This window comes from Balaenoptera ricei, chromosome 4 (assembly GCF_028023285.1).
Source record: "Balaenoptera ricei isolate mBalRic1 chromosome 4, mBalRic1.hap2, whole genome shotgun sequence".
NCBI lineage: Eukaryota > Metazoa > Chordata > Mammalia > Artiodactyla > Balaenopteridae > Balaenoptera > Balaenoptera ricei.
In genome coordinates this window covers 23,994,269-24,016,458 of record NC_082642.1, presented here as the reverse complement: position 1 = coordinate 24,016,458, position 22,190 = coordinate 23,994,269, and the positions used below count along the sequence as shown (strand labels likewise).

The following is a 22,190-nucleotide window of genomic DNA, read 5'->3' as shown; positions in this document are numbered from 1 at the left end:
GTACACAAAGGTGTAAAATATCACATGTGGTCTGGACCCTGACCCCTCCCACTCACTGGACCACTGGGTGGTCCAGGCCCAATGGCCTCCAGTAAGCTCTCTGTGCTGTTTGCCCCCTCCCCCAACCCCTGCCCTAGGCCTTTGCAGATCCTGCTCCCTGTCTGGAAAACTCGTCCCTTTGCCCTTCACTTGGGTAATTCCTATTCATTCTTCATCTCTCCACTTGAGGCCTCTCCCTGACTCCCAGGTCTGCACCACGTTCCTTTATCTGTAGCCGTGGAACCATGTTCTTTTTCCCAGAGCACAGTGGGGAAACACGATGATGGGGAAACATGAATTCACTGGCATGGCTACTTGAGTCGTGACTGTCACCACAGAAACTTGGGGTCCAGGAGGGCGGGGCTTGTGTGGTTTCCTCACCAGAGTGCCCTGGGGCTCAACACAGGGGTGGGCAACTGGGCCTCTTGGTCCCCTTCCTGGCCTTCAAGTCATGATGGCAGACCTTGTAAAGATGGACAAGGGCAGTAGAGATCGGAAAGCATACAGGACAGGTTCAACCACCCAGGACTTCCAATTTTGTCCACTCTGTGTCCACCCGTCCATGCCACTGACCTGTGCCGGGACTTCTGTGATCTCAAAGACCCTTGTCCCAGCTTCAGCCAGGCCCCGTTTACTTTGCTCCAGCTGCAACCTTTTTTTTTTTTTAATTCCATAAGGTTCTTGTTTCTAATCATATGGTACTAAATACCTGAGTGTGTCTTTATGTCACTCAGGCAATTTTAGGAACAAAGTCTGAGGCTTTCTTGCCAACACAGGCAGGAAGAGCTGACCTCTCGTGTCCTCCTGCGCAGATGAATTCTTCAGTCAAAACTGTGCCCCTGGGTCTGATCCAGCGTCCAGTCTCTGTGCCCTGTGCAACGGCAGCAGCACGCCAGCCCACACGTGTGCTCCCAACAGCCACGAGGCGTACTATGGCTCGAGTGGGGCGCTCAGGCAAGTAGCCTCTGTCCACCACCTTTCACTTTGGCACCAGCCTGGTGAACTTCTTGCCCTTTCACCTTTCTCATCATCCCACCATCTGGGTGCTGCATTTAGGAGGAGCCAGAATTAGAGAACAGAACTGCAGATTCCCAGGGGCCCTGAGGACTCAAGCCCGGCCCCTTCCTGGAGCACTCTTGGGCAGAGCCAGCGGACTCGGGGCACCTGGGGAGAGGCCAGACTGATGGACACAGGTCACAACCCTGCTTCTACTTTTGATCTGTTCTTCTGTGTGATTGTGGACAAGTCACAGGATCTTTCAGAGCCCCAGTTTAAGATCAAAGGAAGGACACCGGATACATGCTTCTTACACCTGGTCGAAGAGTGTGTTTAAAAACACATATTCCTGGGCTCCTCCATCCATTCAAGAAATATTTATTGAGCACCTAGTATGTGGCAGGCACTGTTCTAAGTAGAGAGGTTAGAGCAACAGCAAGACACACGGGCTCTGAGTCTCGTGGGGAGAGTAAGACAATAAACACATAAAGCATAATCACTTCCTGACTGTGATAAGTGCTGGCGGGGGGGGGGGTGGTGACCAAGGGGGGTGATATGGCAGTGACTCAGGGACAATCTTAGAAAAGGTGGTCAGGGAAGGCCTCAGGATCAGAGGGGCCATGTGAACTGAGGGTTAAATGTTGAGAGGGAATCAGGCCTGAGAAAATCTGGAGAAGAGTAATCCAGGAAGAAGGAACAGCAAGGACAAAGGCTGGGGCTGGACAAATGATGCCATATTTGAGGCCAGAGAAGGTGCCAGAGTAGAGCATTGGGAGGGAGGGGATCAGGTGAGGGAGGAGGCTGGAGCTGCAGGCATTGGCTGTCTCGGCGCCTTGTGGGCCTGGCTAAGGAGGTAGAGTTAATTCTCAGTATGAAGGGCACTCTGTGGAGTTAGGGTGGTGTGGAGAACGCGCGAGCCTCTAGAAAGGAGCCTTCTATTCATCACACTGCCAGACTGCTTTGTCCCTCCCTCTCCAAAGTTTTGTCACTTTCATAAGCCGTGCATAAATTACATATTTTCACAGATCCCACTACAAAAATATATGCTGAACATTAAACCTAAGCTAAAATAGTTGAACTTCTCTTTACACTGGGAGGTACGTTGGTATTAGGGTCCATGGTCCCATTTTGGTATGATTACAGTAGAATCACAGAGACCTAGAATTCTGTCCTCGGAGTTCTATCCAGAACCACGGAAGTTCCAAAGTGAAGATGAGCACACAAAGAACAGTCTTAGCTCTAGACATCTCATTCTGCCTGCCACCACCTGCCTGCCTTTTCACTCCTTCTAGCTTCCCGGCTCCACCATTCCTACTGACCTGAGGTCCGTTGATCCTGTTCACACCCACCCTCATGTCCTTTTCCCCCTCCGGATGCAGCATACATTCCACAGCCAACCGTGATAATTATTCCCCTGGGCACATCCGCAAATGCCGGTCATCTCTCCTGGCTGAACCTCGACCTGGGTTGGGTGCAACATTCTACTTCGGTGCCAGCGCCTCCAGGCTGACTGGCCTCCCTTTAAAGTAATGCGAACCCAGCTCAGATGAGCCAGAAGTCTCTAGTCCATGGCTACCCCACGCTCCTACAAGACCATTCCATACTCTTTCCTCTCCTCAATCCTCCAACACTTCTTCCTCCATCTATCACACCTTTGTTTCCTATTTCACCTGAGAAAATTGAAGCAATCGAAAGAGAAACTCCACAACATCCCACTGCCACATCTGCCTAGTGCTGGCGTGTGTGACCCTGGACGCTGCCCTCCCTCCTTTTACTGGGGAGGAGCAGGCCACCTCCTCGCCAAGCCCAGCCCTGCACCTGCAGCAATTGTCTCCCGGCGGCAGGCAGCCCCCTCAAGGGTGTTGCCCCAGCGCTCCTCCCCTCTCTCTCCTGTGTTCTCACATCTTATTCTCTAAGGGATCATTTCCATCAGCATACAAACATGCTGATGTTTTCTCATCTTAAACATAAAGAGATAAGTAAAACTTCTCTTGATCTCACTTTCCTCTGCAGCAGCTTTCCATTTCTCTCCTCTTTACAACAAAATTCCTTGAAGGAGGATATTTTAATGTCCTTGCTCAGTTCACTTTCTCTCCTTTCAATCTCCCCAAAGCCTAGTTTAAGATTCTGTTCACCTCCCCCACCCCAACCAGTGGAGTTGGTTTTATTATTGTATTTAAATTATCTACAGAAAACATTCCTCCTTACTGTTGGCACGTGGGACGACTACTCCCACCACACCTCCCCCCTCCCCACCTCCCAACCCCCCTCCCGCGTACACCACCACCCACCACGCAGCTGAAACTGCACTTTTAAATTGCCAGGGACCTCTGTGTTGCTAAATAAATCCAAAGCCCAGATCACTGACACCACCGATCTCTTCCCCCCCTTGCATACATTTTCTTCCCTGGCTTCAGGACCCCACACTTTCTTGGATTCCCTCCTCCCTCTCCTGTTACTGCATCTCGTCCTCTTTGCTGGCTCTACCTCATTCCCCAACCTGTACAAGTTGGCGTGCCCCAGGGCTCCAGCCTTAGTCTTCTCTCTTCATGCCCAGACCTTGGTAGTTTTATCTAGTCTCGATCTATCTATATGCTGACAATTCCCAAATTTATGTTCCTGTTCAGACATCTCTTCAAAACTCCAGATGAAACTCCAAACGCATATATCCAACTGCCTCCTGGGCATGTCCACTTGGATTTCTAATCACCAGGTCAAGTTTAAATGTCCCAAGCTGACCTTCTGGAATTCGCACACTCCCACCCAAACCAGTACCTCCTGAGGTCTTTGCCATCTCAGTTAAAGGCAACTCCGTTTTTCCTTAAGGAAAAAGTCAAAGCCTTGGTGTGTGATAACCGTGTCTACTCTCTCTCTCTCTCAAACCCCATGTCTGGGTCATCATCAAATCATGTTAGCTCTGCCTGCAAAGGGTAACGAGAATTGTCCTCATCGCCCATCTCCAGTGATACCACCTTGATCTAAACCACCATCATCTCTCCCTGGATTATAACCCCCAACAGATCTCCATGCATCTGTCCTATCCTCCTCCCCGACTCTCGTTGCTGTGTTGTCTCAACACAGCAACGAGAGTGATTCTGTTTAAACATAAGTCAGAGCATCACATTTCTCTGCTTAAAGCCCCCCAGTTATTTCCCATATAACTCAGAGTAAAAGTCAGGGTCCTTCTTTGACCTATGTGGCCCCTTTGTGATCTGGGAAGGCTCTGTGTGACCTCATCTCCTACATCTTTCCCCTTGCTGTCTCTGCTCCGTCTGTGATCTTGGCATCACAGCTGTTCCTTGAAGATATCAGGCACACTCCTGCCTCAGGGCCTTTGCACTTGCTCTTACCCCCATCTGGAATGCTCCTCCTTCTCATAGCATCATGGCTAGTTCCCTCATTTCCCTTAAGATTTCTCAGGGAAGTCTTTCCTGGCCACTCTCTGATTTTACACACATACCCTTACCAATATTTCATATCCGCCTTTCTTGCTTTATGTTTTCTTTAGCACTTTTCACTCTCTAGAATACTATACATTTTATCTGCTGATCTTGGTTCACATCTTTTTTCTTTAATAAAGTGAATAAGGACTTTGGTTGCAAGTGAAAACACCCATGTGAACCATCTTAAGGCAAGGGCATATTTTAACAGGTGCTGTGGGAGCTTCCTCCTTGTAAGGGCTGAGAGAGACCTGAGCCTCAGGAGTGGCCAAGATACTTTAAGGCGAGGGTTGCCAGGTAAAATTCAGGTCATCCAGTTAAATTAGAATTCCAGATAAATGACGAATGAATTTTTAGCACTCTGCTTCTCCTCTCTCTCTCTGTCTCTGCACATCTGCCTCATTTCTCTTTCCCCGCAGGGTGGTTTTCTCTGTTTCTCAGTCTACACAGAGGGAATGTCTGTGACCAGAAGCCCCAGCATTGTTACAGGTCTTCAGTTATAAAGAAGCAAACACAGACCACAACGTATTAGTCCCAGGTCCCAGGACGTAGGATTGTCAGCCCAGTTCAGGTCAAAGTTTCCCGCTCACATAACTCATGCCATGAAGTTGCATTGTGAAGTTTCAGCTGTCTCCGCTGTGACCAGATGGATTAAAGGGGATGGGGAGGGGCAGTCAGTACTCAAAAAAGTATTAAAGCTTGGTAGACCAAACAAGAGCCAAGAATTTAAAAATAAAATTATACAAAGGGAATTTTGTTTTCTTAGATATAAAAATCATAGTATAATACTACTTAATATGGTAATGCTGTGATCAATACAGGCTGGTTTATGTGAAAAATGACAAATAAATCAGTGGAAGAGAAAAAATTTCCAAGACAGGTACATGGACATACTATATTTAATCTAAAACAAAGCTGACATTTCAGATCACTGGGGAAAGGATGAACTTGAGAGATCAAACAAAATGAGTACAGTGAACTGGCTTCTGGATCTGGTGACCCAGGCGGGAGGAGATTCAATACTGAGTCAGTCCCCTAAGATGACTGGCAAGGGTCAGAGAGTCATGTGCAGGGGTGCTGATGGCAAGTGCGATGATCCTTTCAGGTGTTTGGATGAGTCCTGGAGAGAGGCCCCTTGCTAAGGGCAGTGCGGGGTCAAGGCAGGGCTTATTGTTTGTTTTTACAAGAAGTGTGGAAGCTGATGAGAAGAGTGAAGAGGGTTATAGAAGAGAAAGAGAATGACTACAGTGGAAAGTGCCTGAGCATGGGTGAGGTGCAGACCACCCAGGGAGGAGACTTTTGCTGGAGAGAGACCTTCCCTCCTCCTTTGTCCCTGGAGGGCAGGAGAGTGCTGGAGGCTTGGGCTGCCAGATTTGGCAGAAGGATGCTGAAAGGAAGCCCACGTGACGATTTCTGTGTTTCCTCCAGGAAGCCAAAGCACATGTCAGAGTGTGAGTGTTGGGTAGGGGTGTGTGGAGAGACAGAGGTTTACAGGAAGTGGGAGAACGTTTTGGAGTCCATGCTCTATAGAGTTGAGGGAGTACTGTCTCAAGCTCTATAGAGTGGGGGGTGGGGGCACTGGTTCACACTTGAGCACAAATCAGAATCTCCCAGAGAACTTGTTAAAACACAGATGGCTGGACCCCACCCCCAGAATTCCTGAGCCAGTAGGTCTGGGGTGGGGCCCGAGAACGTGCATTTCTAACTAGTTCCCACTGGTGCTGATGTTGCCGGCCCAGCCCACACTTGGAGAATCACAGATCTAGAGTAGAGGAGGGACAACAGGAATGCCCAGGTGAAGTTAACGATAGGAAGCTCTGGTTTACCTCACTGCCGAGGTGCAGACACACCTGAGGCAGACGATCAGGCTCCTTCAGGACTGAGATTGCACTGGCCAGCGTGGAGGGGGTGGTGTTGAAGCAAGGAAATAGAGCAAGATGGAAAATTGAACGGAGTAGCTGAGCCTAGCTAATGATAGAGGGACCCGAAGATTAGGAGAGAGAGAGAACTGGATCAATTCCAACTGATTGAATATCACAAAACTGATTTTTAGTGCGCTCGACATTTCTCACAAAGAATGCACCTTAAACACAGAGAAACATTTTTCAGGGGATTAAGCATGAAAATATCTCATGATGCACATTAACTTTTGTTAAGGCTGAGTAGACATATGGATGTGATAGGACTCCTTCAGAATCACGTCTTCCATGCTGATTTTAATCTCTGATGTGAGTTTTGATCCAACCAGAGAATTATCCTTGGATATCCCTATTAATAGGAGAACACAAGCATCTCTTGTGGAGAAACCGATCAGTGTTTAAAACAAGGAACCAAACAATAGGTATCTACAATAGAATCTAAATAAGCAGACTTCTTTTTTCCATGACATTTCCCCTTGAGTCCCCAGGGACAGCAGGCATCAGAGTAGTGTGTGTGACGTAAGTGGGCCATGTCAGATGTGCCCAGTGACCCGGGGTAGGGCTGGGAGCTCCCAGTGGTTCCCTCTTGGAGCCTCTCCCTCCCACTGCTGTGAGTCCTCCTTGCTGACCTGACCCTCTCTGTGCAGGTGTCTGGTTGAGAAGGGAGACGTGGCCTTTGTGAAGTACACCACGGTCCTGCAGAACACTGATGGTACGCGCCTACACTGTCCTTTCCTCTCTCGGAAAACTCAGAGTCCTTCCTGGGAAATGACTCCCCAGATGGGCAAGGGGGGAAGTTTATTAACCCCATCAGACTCTGGTGACTTTGGTCCTAACCATTTTTATTTAGCGAATGAGACAATTCTTCATGTCTGGGCAGACTTGACAGGGTTGGTTATCACATTGGTCTTGAACTCAACTGACAAACATACGGCTGCCGCAGTCCATATGAGCACATCTGGCTGTCTTGATTTTTAGGCATTCTTTATACGTTCTGGATACAAGTTTTTATCAGCTATGTGTATTGCAAATATCTTGTCCCTCTCTGAAAAGGCTTGCCTTTCACTTTCTTGATGATGTCTTTTGATAAACATTCTTCATTTTAGTATGGTTCAATCCATCAGTCTTCTCCTTTCTGCCTAGTGCTTTTCAGGTCTGTTGAAGAAATCTTTGCCTTTAATAGAATCTATGAGTTTATGAATGTTTCTCTTCTGCTTTATTGTAAAGGCTTTATTCTTTTTTTTGTGGCTCTGTGATTCTCCCAGGCACTGGTGGTCGGTCACACCCCCTATTGAGGGTGTCTTGACCAAAGCTGTCAGCTGTGGCCCGTCCACCTCCTCTCTCTCCCCAGGAAAGAACCCTGAAGCCTGGGCGAAGGATCTGAAGCAGTCGGACTTCCAGCTGCTGTGCCTCGATGGCACCAGGAAGCCTGTGACCGAGGCTCAGAGCTGCCACCTGGCCATAGTCCCAAGTCATGCTGTGGTCTCAAGGAAAGATAAGGCGGATTTTGTCCGCAGAATGCTCTTCAACCAACAGGTGTGGGAATTCAGTCCTCATCCCCCAAACCTATGCTTAGGTTACTTGCAAAGCTGCACAGGCGCACCCCAGCCCAGTCGCACGCTCTTTCTCCCTCGGCAGTGGGCCCTGACTCTGATGAAAGTGGAAGGCTGGCGGCTGTGCTCACTTCTTGCTCTGGGGCTGTCTAGGGTATCACAGTGGACTGGAAGAGTCCCAGATGCATGGGTATCTCAAGCGTCTCCCTGAGACTCACTTGACTCTCTAAGCAGAGTCGTGGTACCTCTTGGACTTGTTCTGTCACAGAAATGAGGGAGTTGGCCCAGTGCCCTTCACAGTAGGCTGGGCTACATGTGGAAAAGGCAGAACGGAGGTTACTCTGTGTGACCTAGGGAGGAAGGATCCCAGTGTGCTTCCTGGACCTGGGCAGGCTGAGACTGTTTTGGGCTTCGTGAAAGTCAAAGAGCCAACATGCAGAAAACTCATGACCTCTACAGGCAGCCAACAAGGGATGACCCTATGGAGTAGTGGCTGTCTGAATCAGGTGATCTTAAGGAAAACCAAAGCCTTGTCTGCCTTTTGCCCTAGCACACCCCATTCCTGGAGGAGCCCCAAATGAGTAATACATATCTTAGCACATGCTGCCCACACATCACAGTTGAAAGGTGATGACCCAGGGACAGGTGGAAATACAGAGGCTCTTGGTCATGGACTTTTGAAGGGATGGGTCCCACACAGGGCGAGCTGCCACCTGGGCTACAAGGAAAGTGGACAAAGGAAGGGGGGGGGCAGGAAATGGGGGAGGGGCAGGGGCAGTGCCTGGGGCAGGTCCAGAGAACAGAAGAGGCAAGGTAGCAAGGGCTCCGGCCACAGGAAGACATGGAAGGATGACCCAGAGAGTTGAAAACATCCGGCAGTGATTGGTTGGGATAGTGATATACCTGTGAACTTGGAGCTCTTTCTATTTAGCAGTTGCTTTACATACATCATCTCAGTATTTAGCGTAATTACCTCCATATACAAATGAGTCAACTGAGGTTCACTGAGCTCCGTCAAGAATTTTCTTAAAGTCACTCGACAGGAAAAGCTAGGGCCTGGATTTGAACCTAGAGGCCATGCTTTGTGCCATTTTACTATGGTACCTCCTAAGCTGTCTCTGTGTCCCAGGTTTCCCAGGGCCTGGAGCTGAGCAGTCCAGCAGACTCGGGGCTTCTGAGGCAGAACACACAGCTCCGTGCTGCCCGGTGCTGCTGGTCACTCGCTGTCTGTCTGTCTAACCCAGGAACTCTTTGGAAGAAACGGGTTTGAATACATGATGTTCCAGCTGTTCAAATCCTCAACCAAGGATCTGCTCTTCAGCGATGACACAGAATGTTTGGCTAACCTTCAGGACAGAACAACTTATCAAAAATACTTAGGGCCAGAGTATCTTCGGGCTATTGCTAACATGAGACAGTGCTTACCCTCTGGTGAGTAGAATAAACACCAAGGAGCAATAACGTGGGGGTCAAGGTAAACATGTTTGTCTTAAGGATGACGGTGTGCCAAGCCTGGGCCAGTACGAATAGGACACAAAGATTAGGAAAGCTTGCTCCTGGCCCCGCAGGAGGATTCAGGCTTACCAGGGAGGCAGTCAATTAGGCCACAGTATAAGACACTAACTGAAAAGGCCAAATCATTTGAAGGAGCCAGAGAGTGCAACAGAACTGAAGATCATTTGGAAATTGAACTTGTTTACATGTATATTTCCATTTTTTGGCTAATAGAAAGAAAATGTCTGTGTGTGGGAGCACTTCAGTGTAGGGAGGAGGTTGGAAATGACACATACATACCACTCATCGTGGACCAATTTTCAAAGATTTTAAATAAAATGTATAATTAATATTAATAGAAACAAGTGTTGTTAGCCTAAGCAGGCCACTTCTACATATATACATATGTAGAAGTGGCACTAAGTAAGTCATTTCTCTCTATTTCTATGTACTATAGACATGGCATAGCTGCCTCAAAAAAAATAAGTTGGAGAAATAAAATTAGAGCTGGAATAATCAAATTATTGGGAGTGTGCCTGAATTTTTGTTAAATTATATCATGTGTTAGAGACGTGGAGAGTAGGAGGAGAGGAAAATGTAGATGGTGAAGGATAGCACTGACATCAGTTAGAGGAGAGAGAGAGAGAGAGAAAGATTTTTTAAAAAAAAAATCTTCATTACCTACCATTTACTTTTAGAAAATAGGAACAGCATAGTACTTAATAAGCACAGGCAGTACCTGACGGTCTTTCTCTTATGTTACCTCTCACAGAACTTCTGGATGCCTGCACATTCCATGGAAATTAAAAATTGATCAAAGTGGGCAACCGCAGAGATGCTCAGAGCCTGCAAATCCAGTGGGGCCACATTCTCACTTGTCTGCATGGTGGGTCTGTGTTAACATCAGTTAATCTTTATAATTGTGTCCTGTAACTGATGCAAAAATTAAAATGAATAAAAATTATTGTGTCTGTCAGAAAACTTCATGAAATGTTCTCAGATTTTGGCAGGGGCAGGGGTAGAAAATGGTTTGTTTATACTAGAATTGTGCTTCTGAATTTAGTATGTATTAAATTATATCTTTTTTTAGACCTCTACCAGACTAGCTCAACTTCCCTCCCTATTGTTTGATGATTTTACCCAAGAGTCAACTCACTTAAATAGAATTTAAGCAATAAATCTGTCTGAAGGGAGTCTGAGTGTGCAAAAAAAGCGTTAATGTGTGCAGTATCAAGGACTTACATAATGAAAATAAAGGATAAGGAATGAGTTTCTGCATTTTAAAAATATATTTGAGCATTTAAAATCCATAATGTCAAGCGGAATCAAACTCCTGATCAGATTAATTGAAAAATATGAAAATTACCGCAAAAATCTCATCCTACTACCCTTTTGCAGTAAATTTCCTAGAAGTGTGATTTACATTCATTTAAGTCAGTTTCTTATCAGAGATTTTGCCTTATCTATTATTACCATGATTACAGCCTATGGTAGCGCCTCAATAAATGCTGCATGGGAACCCAAGTTATATATTGTGAAGTGTCAGTTTGGTGTGTGGACTTCTGCTTCTGCCTGTGAACGAGTAACCAGTACAGGATTTGCTGTCCTTCCATAAACAACTACAAAACTGGAAAAAATACATGAAATAAATGTTCTCAAACATTGGGCTATAACAGTGCAGGACTATGGTCCTTGAAAGAAGGAAAAGAAAAGAGGTGAGCAGCGTGATGACCTTACTTTTTCCTTAGAGGAAATTTCCAGATCACGGCAAAGGGAGCAGGAACCCAAGAGAGCCCATCACACTGAGTTGAAGAAACAGAGATAGGAGTTTGGGGAAGCCAGAGTGACTGGAATTTGTATACAGAGAGATCTGTACAGGAGTCTCCTTGAAATGTTTGGCAAAATACTAATCTGCTTGTGTATAGAATGAAACTGAAGTCCGTCAGGCTAGGCAAAGAATGACTGTGAGAGATCCATAAGCTGAACAATGCCCAGGGCTCCCACGGGGCCAGGAGTCAATCACGTTCCTACCAACCAGTGTGAAGAGACCTCACTGAACACCTAAGCTTTTCTCTGAAAGCAGCTGGGCCTGAAATAGCTGTAGACTAAGGGCTGCTCCATAACTGCCCTTACTGAGAGTGACACTAGCCTTGGTGAGATCAAGCAGATCTGCAAGTCACCTGACTGCCCTCTAAAATAAACCTCAATACTCACTAAAGGAATACAACAAAATCTAAATATTCAACAGTGTGGCATGCATAATATCCAGCATCAGATACAAAGATTACCAGATGTGCAAAGAAGCACAAAATGTGACCCAGAGTCATCAGAAAAATCAACCAGTAGAAACTCACCTAGAAACCACAGAGCTGATGGTATTCAGACAATTAACTTTAAACAGTTGTTATAAACAAGCACAACGATTAAAAGAAAACATGAAGAGAATTCCCTGGCGGTCCAATAGTTAGGACTAGGAGCTTTCACTGCCAAGGGCCTGGGTTCCATCCCTGGTTGGGGAACTAAGATCCCACAAGCCACGTGGCCAAAAATACATACATACATACATACATGAACATAACAAAGTAAAAAGTGTAAGGTTTAAAAAAGAACCAGTGAAAATCTAGAGCGGCAGAATTTGTGTTTCAAGGAATTTGTTTGATCTAAGTTGTCTATTTTTGCCATAAAATTGCTCAAAATATTTCCTTATTATTATTTTAATATTTATAGGTTGTGTAGTGATATCTCTTCTTCTATTTCTCATACTGGTAATTTGTATTTTCTTTTTTTTTCTTGACCTGTGTAGCTGTAGCTTTATCAATTTTCTTGAACTTTTCAAAGAATGAATTTTTAGTTTTATAAATTTTCATATTATTATTATTTTTTAAATTTTTATTTATTTAATTCATTTATTTTTGGTTGGGTCTTTGTTGCTGCGCTCGGGCTTTCTCTAGTTGTGACGAGTGGGGGCTACTCTTCATTGTGGTGTGTGGGCTTCTCAATGCGGTGGCTTCTCTTGTTGCAGAGCATGGGCTCTAGGCTTGGGTCTTCAGTAGTTGTGGCTCCCCGGCTCTAGAGCGCAGGCTCAGTAGTCGTGGCACACGGGCTTAGTTGCTCCACGGCATGCGGGATCTTCCCGGACCAGGGATCAAACCTGTGTCTCCTGCGTTGGCAGATGGATTCTTAACCACTGTGCCACCAGGGAAGTCCCGCTATTATTTTTTAATCTCCTTTTCTGTTCTTAGCCTTACTTCCTTTCTACTTATTTTTCATTTATTTTTCTTTTTTCTTAGATTCTTAAGATGCAAGCTTATATCAATATTTAGAACGTTTTATTTTTCTAATATAGACATTTAAAATGATAAATTTCCCTTTAAGCACTGCTTTAGCTGAATCCCACAAATTTTGATATGTTTATTTTCATTATCCTTGAGGTACATTTTTTTTTCTAGTTTTTCAAAGATTTCTTCTTTGATCTGTTGATTATTTAAAAGCTCTTTTTAATTTCCAAATATTTGGCAATTTTCCAGATACGCTTTTGTAATTTATTTCTAATTTAATTCCTTTGTGGTCAGAAGATATATATTCTATATAACTTCAATCCTGCTAAATTTATTGAAGTTTTTTTTTTTTTTTGGCCATCATATGACCAATCTTAGTGGATGTTCCATGTATACTTAAAAAAAATAAGTATTCTTAATTGTTTGGTGTAGTTCTGTAATATGTAGTGTAGTGCTATAAGTAGCAGTAGGTCAAGTTGGCTAAAGTTATTGTTCAAATCCTCTGCCTTGACTCATTTTCTATCTACTTTTTGCATTAATTACTGAGAGAAGAGGATTGAACTCTCCAACTATAAGTATGGATTTGCTCATTTCTCCCTCCAGTTTAAATAGATTTTGCTTTATATATTTGGAGGCTTTGTTACATACACATTTACGAGATCAGGCTTTCTGAAATGAAATGTCCCTAGTTGTCCCTGTAATACTTTTTCTCTTTAAGTCTGTTTCATCGGATATTAATATGACCACTCCACCTTTCTTATGATAGTTTGTGCTTGGTTTATTGTTCTACATTCTTTTACTTTTAATTCATCTGTTTCTTTCTATTAAGGAGGGTTTCTTATAAAGAGCACATAGTTGTTTTTTTTTTTAATTCAGTGTGACATTCTCGTCCCTTTTAAATGATGTGTTTAGTTCATTTATATATAATGTAATTGTTGATATTTGTTTTCTATCTGTCTCATCTGTTCCTTGTTCTTATTTCCTCTTTTCTGCCTTCTGTTGGATTACTTGAATAATTTTTAGTATTTCATTTTATCTTCTCTGTTGGTTTATTAGCTATTCTTTTATTTTTAATATATTCTCCAAGGTTTGTAATATACATCTTTAGCTTAATACCAGCATCAAATAACATTATATCACTTTGTGTCTAACATAAGATCCTGTAATACTACAGCTCCACTTTCCCCAATGATGTGCGGATAAACTTTTAACAACCAGATCTTCAAGGTAAAAAAAGCCTTGATTTGTATCATTTGCCAGTTTCATGGAGTATGTACTCTCACCATGGATGATTTCAAGCTACCAAAGTGATGTCAATGAATTCAGAGTTGAGTAGAGATGCACACAATCACCCTTTGCAAGCCATCACAAGCTGGCTGTACTACCCCACTGATTTCCCTGTTTTATATTTTGTGCTCTTACTATCATACATTTTACTTCTACATATGTTAGAAACTCCACAGTATATTTTTATTATTTTTACATCAAGCTGTCAATTACCCTTTAAAGAAATTTTAAAATGAAAAAAATCTTTAATATTTACCCACATCTCTACTGTTTCTAGCTCTCTCCATACTTTTGTGTAGGTTGTAGATTTTAGATATTTTGAGGCTATGTCTTTCTGGCATGCTTTCATTGTCTGTAGGGATGTTATTTTTCTTCTTATTTAATTTTTTGTAATAACTTTGTATAGTATGGGACCCTGTGATGACATGGTTCATGGAGCATTGTGATAACAATGGTCATGGCGAATTGTGATGACAATGTCATGGGGCATTGTGATGGCAGTGGTCATCTAGAAATGTGATTAAAGTTATTATGGAGCCCAGTAATGAGAGGGGCCATGGAGCAGTGTGATGACAAGTGTCATGGAGCATGGTGATGAAACGGATATGGAGCATTATAATGACAAGAGTTCTGGAGCCTTGTGATGACAAGAGCATGGAGCATTGTGATTACAGGGGCCATGGAGCAGTGTGATGACAAAGGCTTGGAGCACTGTGATAACAAGGGCCATGGAGCATTGTGATTACAGGGGTCATGGGGCATTGTGATGAGTGAGGTCATGGAGCATTGAGATGAAACAGGTCACGGAGCACTGTGATTACAGGGGCCATGGAGCATTGTGATGACAAAGGCCGTGGAGCATTGTGATGACAGGAGTCAAAGAGCATTGACATGAAACGGGTCATGGACCATTACGATGACAGGGGTCATGGAGAATTGTGATGACAGTGGCCATGGGGAATTTGGATGAAAGGCGTACTGGAGCATTGTGAGGAAATGTTTCATGGAGCATTGTGATGACAAGGGCCCTGGAGCATCCTGATGGCAGGGGTCATGGGGCATTGTGCTGAAAGCGGTCATGGAGCATTGCGATGAAAAGCGCTATGGAGCATTGTGATGACAAGGGCCATGGAGCATTGTGAATACAAGGGACATGGAGCCTTGTGATGACAAGGGTCATGGATCACTGTATAAACAGGTATCATTGGGCATTGTGATGACAGGGGCATGGAGCATTTTTATGTAAGTTGCCATGGAGAATTGTGATGAAAGGGATCATGTGGATTTGTAATGACAAGGGCCATGGAGCATTGTGATGAAACAAATCTTGGAGTATTTTGATGAAAGTTGTCATGGAGCATTGCGATGAAAACCACCAAGGAACATTGTGATGACAAGTGTCATGGAGCATTGTGATGACAGGTGTCATGGAGTATCGTGATGACAAATGCCATGGAGAATTGTGATGAGAGGTGGCATTGGGCATTGTGATGAAAGGGGTCATGGAGTACTGGGATTACAGGGGCCATGGAGCATTGTGATAACAAGTGACATGGAGAAGAGTGATGACAGGCATCATAGAGCATTGTGATGACAAGTGCCATTTAGCATTTTGATGACAGGGGTCATCAGGCATTGTGTTGACAGGGGTCACAGAGCATTGTGATGACAAAGGCCATAGAGCATTGTGATGACAGGGGTCATGGAGCATTGTGATGACATGGGCCATGGAGCATTGTGAAGACAAGATACATGGAGCATTGTGATGACACGGGCATGAAGCATGGTGATGACAACAGACCTGGAGCATTGTGATGACAAGGGCATGGAGCATTGTGATTACAGGAGACATGGAGCATTGTGATGACATTGGCAGGGATCATTGTGATTACAGGGATCATGGAGCATTGTGATGACAAGTGTCATGCAATATTGGGCTGACACAGATCATGGAGCATTTTGATGAGAGTGGCCTTGGAGCACAGTGATGAGAGACGTCATGGGGCATTATGGTGACAGTGGTCAAGGAGCATTGTGATGAAAGTGTTCATGGAGAAACGCGATTATCGGGACAATGGAGCATTGTGAATACAAAGGCCATGGAGCATTGAGATAACAGAGTTCATGGAGCATTGTGATGAAAGTGGTCATGGATCACTGTGATGACAAGTGTCCTGGAACCTAGTGATGACACGGTTCATACAGCATTGAGATGACAAGGGCCAAGGCGAATTGTGATGACACGTGTCATGGGGCATGGTGATGACATTGGTCATCTTGCATTGTGATGACAGGGGTCATGTAGAATTTTGATTAAATGTATGGAGCACTGTGATGACAAAGGCCAAGGAACATTTTGATGACAAGTGTCATTGAGCAATGGGATGACACGGGAATGGAGTACTATGTTGACAAGTGTTCTGGAACATTGTGATGACAAGGGCATGGAGCATTGTGATTACAGAGGCCATGGAGCATTGTGATGATAACGGCATGGAGCATTGTGATGACACGGGCATGGAGCATTGTAATGATAGGATATCTGGAGCATTGTGATGAAAAGGGGATGGAGCATTTTGATGACAGGGTCCAAGGAGCATTGTGCTGACAATGGCATGGAGCATTGTGATGCAAAGGGTACTGGAGCACTGTGAGGAAAGGAGTCATGGATCATTGTGATGACAGGGGTCATGGAGCTTTGTGATGACAAGGGTCATGGAGCATTGTGATGACACGGTCAAGGAACATTGCGATGACAAGAATTCTGGAGCATTGTGATGAAAGACCATGGAGCATTGTGATAAAAGGTGACAAGGAGCATTGTGATGATATGGGCAGAGAACTGTGTGATGACAGGGGTCATGGAGCATTAGTGATGAAATGTGTCATGGAACATTGTGCTGACAGGGATCATGGAGCTTTTTGGTAAGAGAGGCCTTGGAGATTTGTGACGGCAGGCGTCATGAGGCATTGTGATGACAGCGGTCTTGGAGCATTGTGATGAAAGGGGTCATGGAGCACTGTGATTACAGGGGCCATGGAGCATTGTGAATACAAAGGCTATGGAGCATTGAGATGACAGGGTTCATGGAGCATTGTGATGAAAGTGATCATGGATCATTGTGATGACACTTGTCCTGGAACCTTGTGATGACATGGTTCATGGAGCATTGTGATGACAAGGACCATGGCGAATTGTGATGACATCTGTCATGGGGCATTGTGATGACAGTGGTCATCTAGAATTGTGATGAAAGGTTTCATGGAGTACTGTGATGACAGGGGCCATGGAACATTGTAATGACAAAGGCCATGGAGCATTGTGATGACAAGTGTCATGAGGCATTTTGATGGCATTGGCAAGGAGCATTATGATGACAAGAGTTCTGGAGCATTTTGATGACAAGGGCATGGAGCATTGTTATGACAGGGGCCATGGAACATTGTGATGACAAAGGCCATGGAGCATTGTGATGACAAGTGTCATGGGACATTTTGATGACATTGGCATGGAGCATTATGATGACAAGAGTTCTGGAGCATTTTGAGGACGAGGGCATGGAGCATTGTGATGAAAAGGGCAGGGAACATTGTGATGACTGGGTTCATGGAGCATTGTGATGAAGGATATCACGGAGCAATATGATAACAGGGGCCATGGAGCATTGTGATGACAGGTGTATTGGAGCATTGTGATGAAAGTAGTCATGGATCATTGTGATGACATGTGTCCTGGAACACTGTGATGACACGGTTCATCGAGTATTGTGATGACAAGTGTCATAGCGAATTGTGATGACAGGTGTCATGGGGCATTGTGATGACATTGATCATCTAGGAATTGTGATGAAAGGTATCATGGAGCACTGTGATGACTGGGGGCATGAAGCATTGTGATGACCCGGTCATGGAACATTGTGATGACAAGAATTCTGGAGCATTGTGAGGAAAAAGGCATGGAGCATTGTGATTATAGGGGATATGGAGCATTGTGATGACATGGGCAGGGAACACTGTGATGACAGGTGTTATGGAGCAATGTGATGACAAGTGTCATGGAGCATTGTGATGAGAGGGGTCTTGGAGAATTGTGATGACAGGCGTCATGGGGCATTGAGATGGCAGTGGTCATGGAGCATTATGATGAAAGGTGTTATGGAGCACTGTGATTACAGGGGCCATGGAGCATTGTGAATACAAAGGCCATGGAGCATTGAGATGACAGTGGTCATGGAGCATTGTGATGAAAGTGGTAATGGATCATTGTGATGACAAGTGTCCTGGGACCCTGTGATGACATGGTTCATGGAGCATTGTGATGACAATGGTCATGGCGAATTGTGATGACAATGTCATGGGGCATTGTGATGGCAGTGGTCATCTAGAAATGTGATTACAGTTATTATGGAGCACAGTAATGAGAGGGGCCATGGAGCCTTGTGATGACAAGTGTCATGGAGCATGGTGATGAAATGGATATGGAGCATTATAATGACAAGAGTTCTGGAGCCTTGTGATGACAAGGGCATGGAGCATTGTGATTACAGGGGCCATGGAGCAGTGTGATGACAAAGGCTTGGAGCACTGTGATGACAAGGGCCATGGAGCATTGTGATTACAGGGGGTATGGGGCATTGTGATGAGTGAGGTCATGGAGCATTGAGATGAAACAGGTCATGGAACACTGTTATTACAGGGGCCATGGAGCATTGTGATGACAAAGGCCATGGAGCATTGTGATGACAGGTGCCATGGAGCATTGACATGAAACGGGTCATGGACCATTACGATGACAGGGGTCATGGAGAATTGTGATGACAGTGGCCATGGGGAATTTGGATGAAAGGCGTACTGGAGCATTGTGAGGAAATGTTTCATGGAGCATTGTGATGACAAGGGCCATGGAGCATCGTGATGACAGGGGTCATGGGGCATTGTGCTGAAAACGGTCATGGAGCATTGTGATGAAAAGCGCTATGGAGCATTGTGATGACAAGGGCCATGGAGCATTGTGAATACAAGGGACATGGAGCCTTGTGATGACAAGGGTCACGGATCATTGTATAAACAGGTATCATTGGGCATTGTGATGACAGGGGCATGGAGCATTTTTATGTAAGTTGCCATGGAGAATTGTGATGAAAGGGATCATGTGGATTTGTAATGACAAGGGCCATGGAGCATTGTGACGAAACAAATCTTGGAGTATTTTGATGAAAGTTGTCATGGAGCATTGCGATGAAAAGCACCAAGGAACATTGTGATGATAAGGGCCATCGAGCATTGTGATGACAAGTGTCATGGAGCATTGTGATGACAGGTGTCATGGAGCATCGTGATGACAAATGCCATGGAGAATTGTGATGAGAGGTGGCATTGGGCATTGTGGTGAAAGGGGTCATGGAGTACTGGGATTACAGGGGCCATGGAGCATTGTGATAACAAGTGACATGGAGAAGAGTGATGACAGGCGTCATAGAGCATTGTGATGACAAGTGCCATTTAGCATTTTGATGACAGGGGTCATCAGGCATTGTGTTGACAGGGGTCACGGAGCACTGTGATGACAAAGGCCATAGAGCATTGTGATGACAGGGGTCATGGGGCATTGTGATGACATGGGCCATGGAGCATTGTGAAGACAAGATACATGGAGCATTGTGATGACACGGGCATGAAGCATGGTGATGACAACAGACCTGGAGCATTGTGATGACAAGGGCATGGAGCATTGTGATTACAGGAGACATGGAGCATTGTGATGACATTGGCAGGGATCATTGTGATTACAGGGATCATGGAGCATTGTGATGACAAGTGTCATGCAATATTGGGCTGACACAGATCATGGAGCATTTTGATGAGAGTGGCCTTGGAGCACAGTGATGAGAGACGTCATGGGGCATTATGGTGACAGTGGTCAAGGAGCATTGTGATGAAAGTGTTCATGGAGAAACGCGATTATCGGGACAATGGAGCATTGTGAATACAAAGGCCATGGAGCATTGAGATAACAGAGTTCATGGAGCATTGTGATGAAAGTGGTCATGGATCACTGTGATGACAAGTGACCTGGAACCTAGTGATGACACGGTTCATACAGCATTGAGATGACAAGGGCCAAGGCGAATTGTGATGACACGTGTCATGGGGCATGGTGATGACATTGGTCATCTTGCATTGTGATGACAGGGGTCATGTAGAATTTTGATTAAATGTATGGAGCACTGTGATGACAAAGGCCAAGGAACATTTTGATGACAAGTGTCATTGAGCAATGGGATGACACGGGAATGGAGTACTGTGATGACAAGTGTTCTGGAACATTGTGATGACAAGGGCATGGAGCATTGTGATTATAGGGGCCATGGAGCATTGTGATGACAACGGCATGGAGCATTGTGATGACACGGGCATGGAGCATTGTAATGATAGGATATCTGGAGCATTGTGATGAAAAGGGGATGGAGCATTTTGATGACATGGTCCAAGGAGCATTGTGCTGACAATGGCATGGAGCATTGTGATGCAAAGGGTACTGGAGCACTGTGAGGAAAGGAGTCATGGATCATTGTGATGACAGGGGTCATGGAGCTTTGTGATGACAAGGGTCATGGAGCATTGTGATGACACGGTCAAGGAACATTGCGATGACAAGAATTCTGGAGCATTGTGATGAAAGGGCATGGAGCATTGTGATGAAAGGTGACAAGGAGCATTGTGATGATATGGGCAGAGAACTTTGTGATGACAGGGGTCATGGAGCATTGTGATGAAAAGTGTCATGGAACATTGTGCTGACAGGGATCATGGAGCTTTTTGGTTAGAGAGGCCTTGGAGATTTGTGATGGCAGGCGTCATGGAGCATTGTGATGAAAGGAGTCATGGAACACTGTGATTACAGGGGCCATGGAGCATTGTGAATACAAAGGCTATGGAGCATTGAGATGACAGGGTTCATGGAGCATTGTGATGAAAGTGATCATGGATCATTGTGAAGACAAGTGTCCTGGAACCTTGTGATGACACGGTTCATGGAGCATTGTGATGTCAAGGACCATGGCGAATTGTGATGACATCTGTCATGGGGCACTGTGATGACAGTGGTCATCTAGAATTGTGATGAAAGGTATCATGGAGCACTGTGATGACAGGGGCCATGGAACATTGTGATGACAAAGGCCATGGAGCATTGTGACGACAAGTGTCATGGGACATTTTGATGACATTGGCATGGAGCATTATGATGACAAGAGTTTTGGAGCATTTTAATGACAAGGGCATGGAGCATTGTGATGACAGGGTCCATGGGACATTGTGATGACAAAGGCCATGGAGCATTGTGATGACAAGTGTCATGGGACATTTTGATGACATTGGCATGGAGCATTATGATGACAAGAGTTCTGGAGCATTTTGATGACAAGGGCATGGAGCATTGTGATGACAGGGCCCATGGAGCATTGTGATGAAAAGGGCAGGGAATATTGTGATGACTGGGTTCATGGAGCATTGTGATGAAAGGGGCCATGGAGCATTGAGATGACAGGCGTCATGAGGCATGGTGATGACAGTGGTCATGGAGCATTGTGATGAAAGTGATCATGGAGCAATATGATAACAGGGGCCATGGAGCATTGTGATGACAGGTGTATTGGAGCATTGTGATGAAAGTAGTCATGGATCATTGTGATGACATGTGTCCTGGAACACTGTGATGACACGGTTCATCGAGTATTGTGATGACAAGTGTCATAGCGAATTGTGATGACAGGTGTCATGGGGCATTGTGATGACATTGATCATCTAGGAATTGTGATGAAAGGTATCATGGAGCACTGTGATGACTGGGGGCATGAAGCATTGTTATGAAAATTGTCCTGGATTATTGTGATGACAACAGTCATGGAGAATTGTGATGACAGGGATTATGCAGCATTGTGTTGACAAGGGTATGGACTATTGTGTTGACAATGGTCAAAGAGCAATGTGATGAAAGTTTTCATGGAACATCGTGATGAAAAGTGCCTGGGAGCATTGTGACGATAAAGGCCATGGAGCATTGTGATGACAAGTGTCATGGAGCATTGTAATGAAATGTTTCATTGTGCACTGTGATGAAACTGGTCCTGGAGCATTGTGATAACAAAAGCCATGGAGCATTGTGATGACAGGCATCATGGA

General features: G+C 45.0%; 1 protein-coding gene across 1 annotated transcript in view; it reads left to right on the top strand.

The window, feature by feature from the left end:
* The window catches only part of LOC132365233 (inhibitor of carbonic anhydrase-like), a 41,895-nt gene extending 31,537 nt beyond the window's left edge, over positions 1–10,358 (top strand). Inside the window, exons 14-18 of the mRNA XM_059921920.1 lie at positions 852–993; positions 7,042–7,106; positions 7,746–7,930; positions 9,192–9,378; positions 10,214–10,358. Of these exons, the coding sequence (XP_059777903.1) occupies positions 852–993; positions 7,042–7,106; positions 7,746–7,930; positions 9,192–9,378; positions 10,214–10,248 (614 nt within the window). The 3' untranslated portion in view covers positions 10,249–10,358. The remainder of the gene's footprint in view (positions 1–851; positions 994–7,041; positions 7,107–7,745; positions 7,931–9,191; positions 9,379–10,213) is intronic.
* The last annotated feature ends 11,832 nt before the right edge of the window (positions 10,359–22,190 follow it).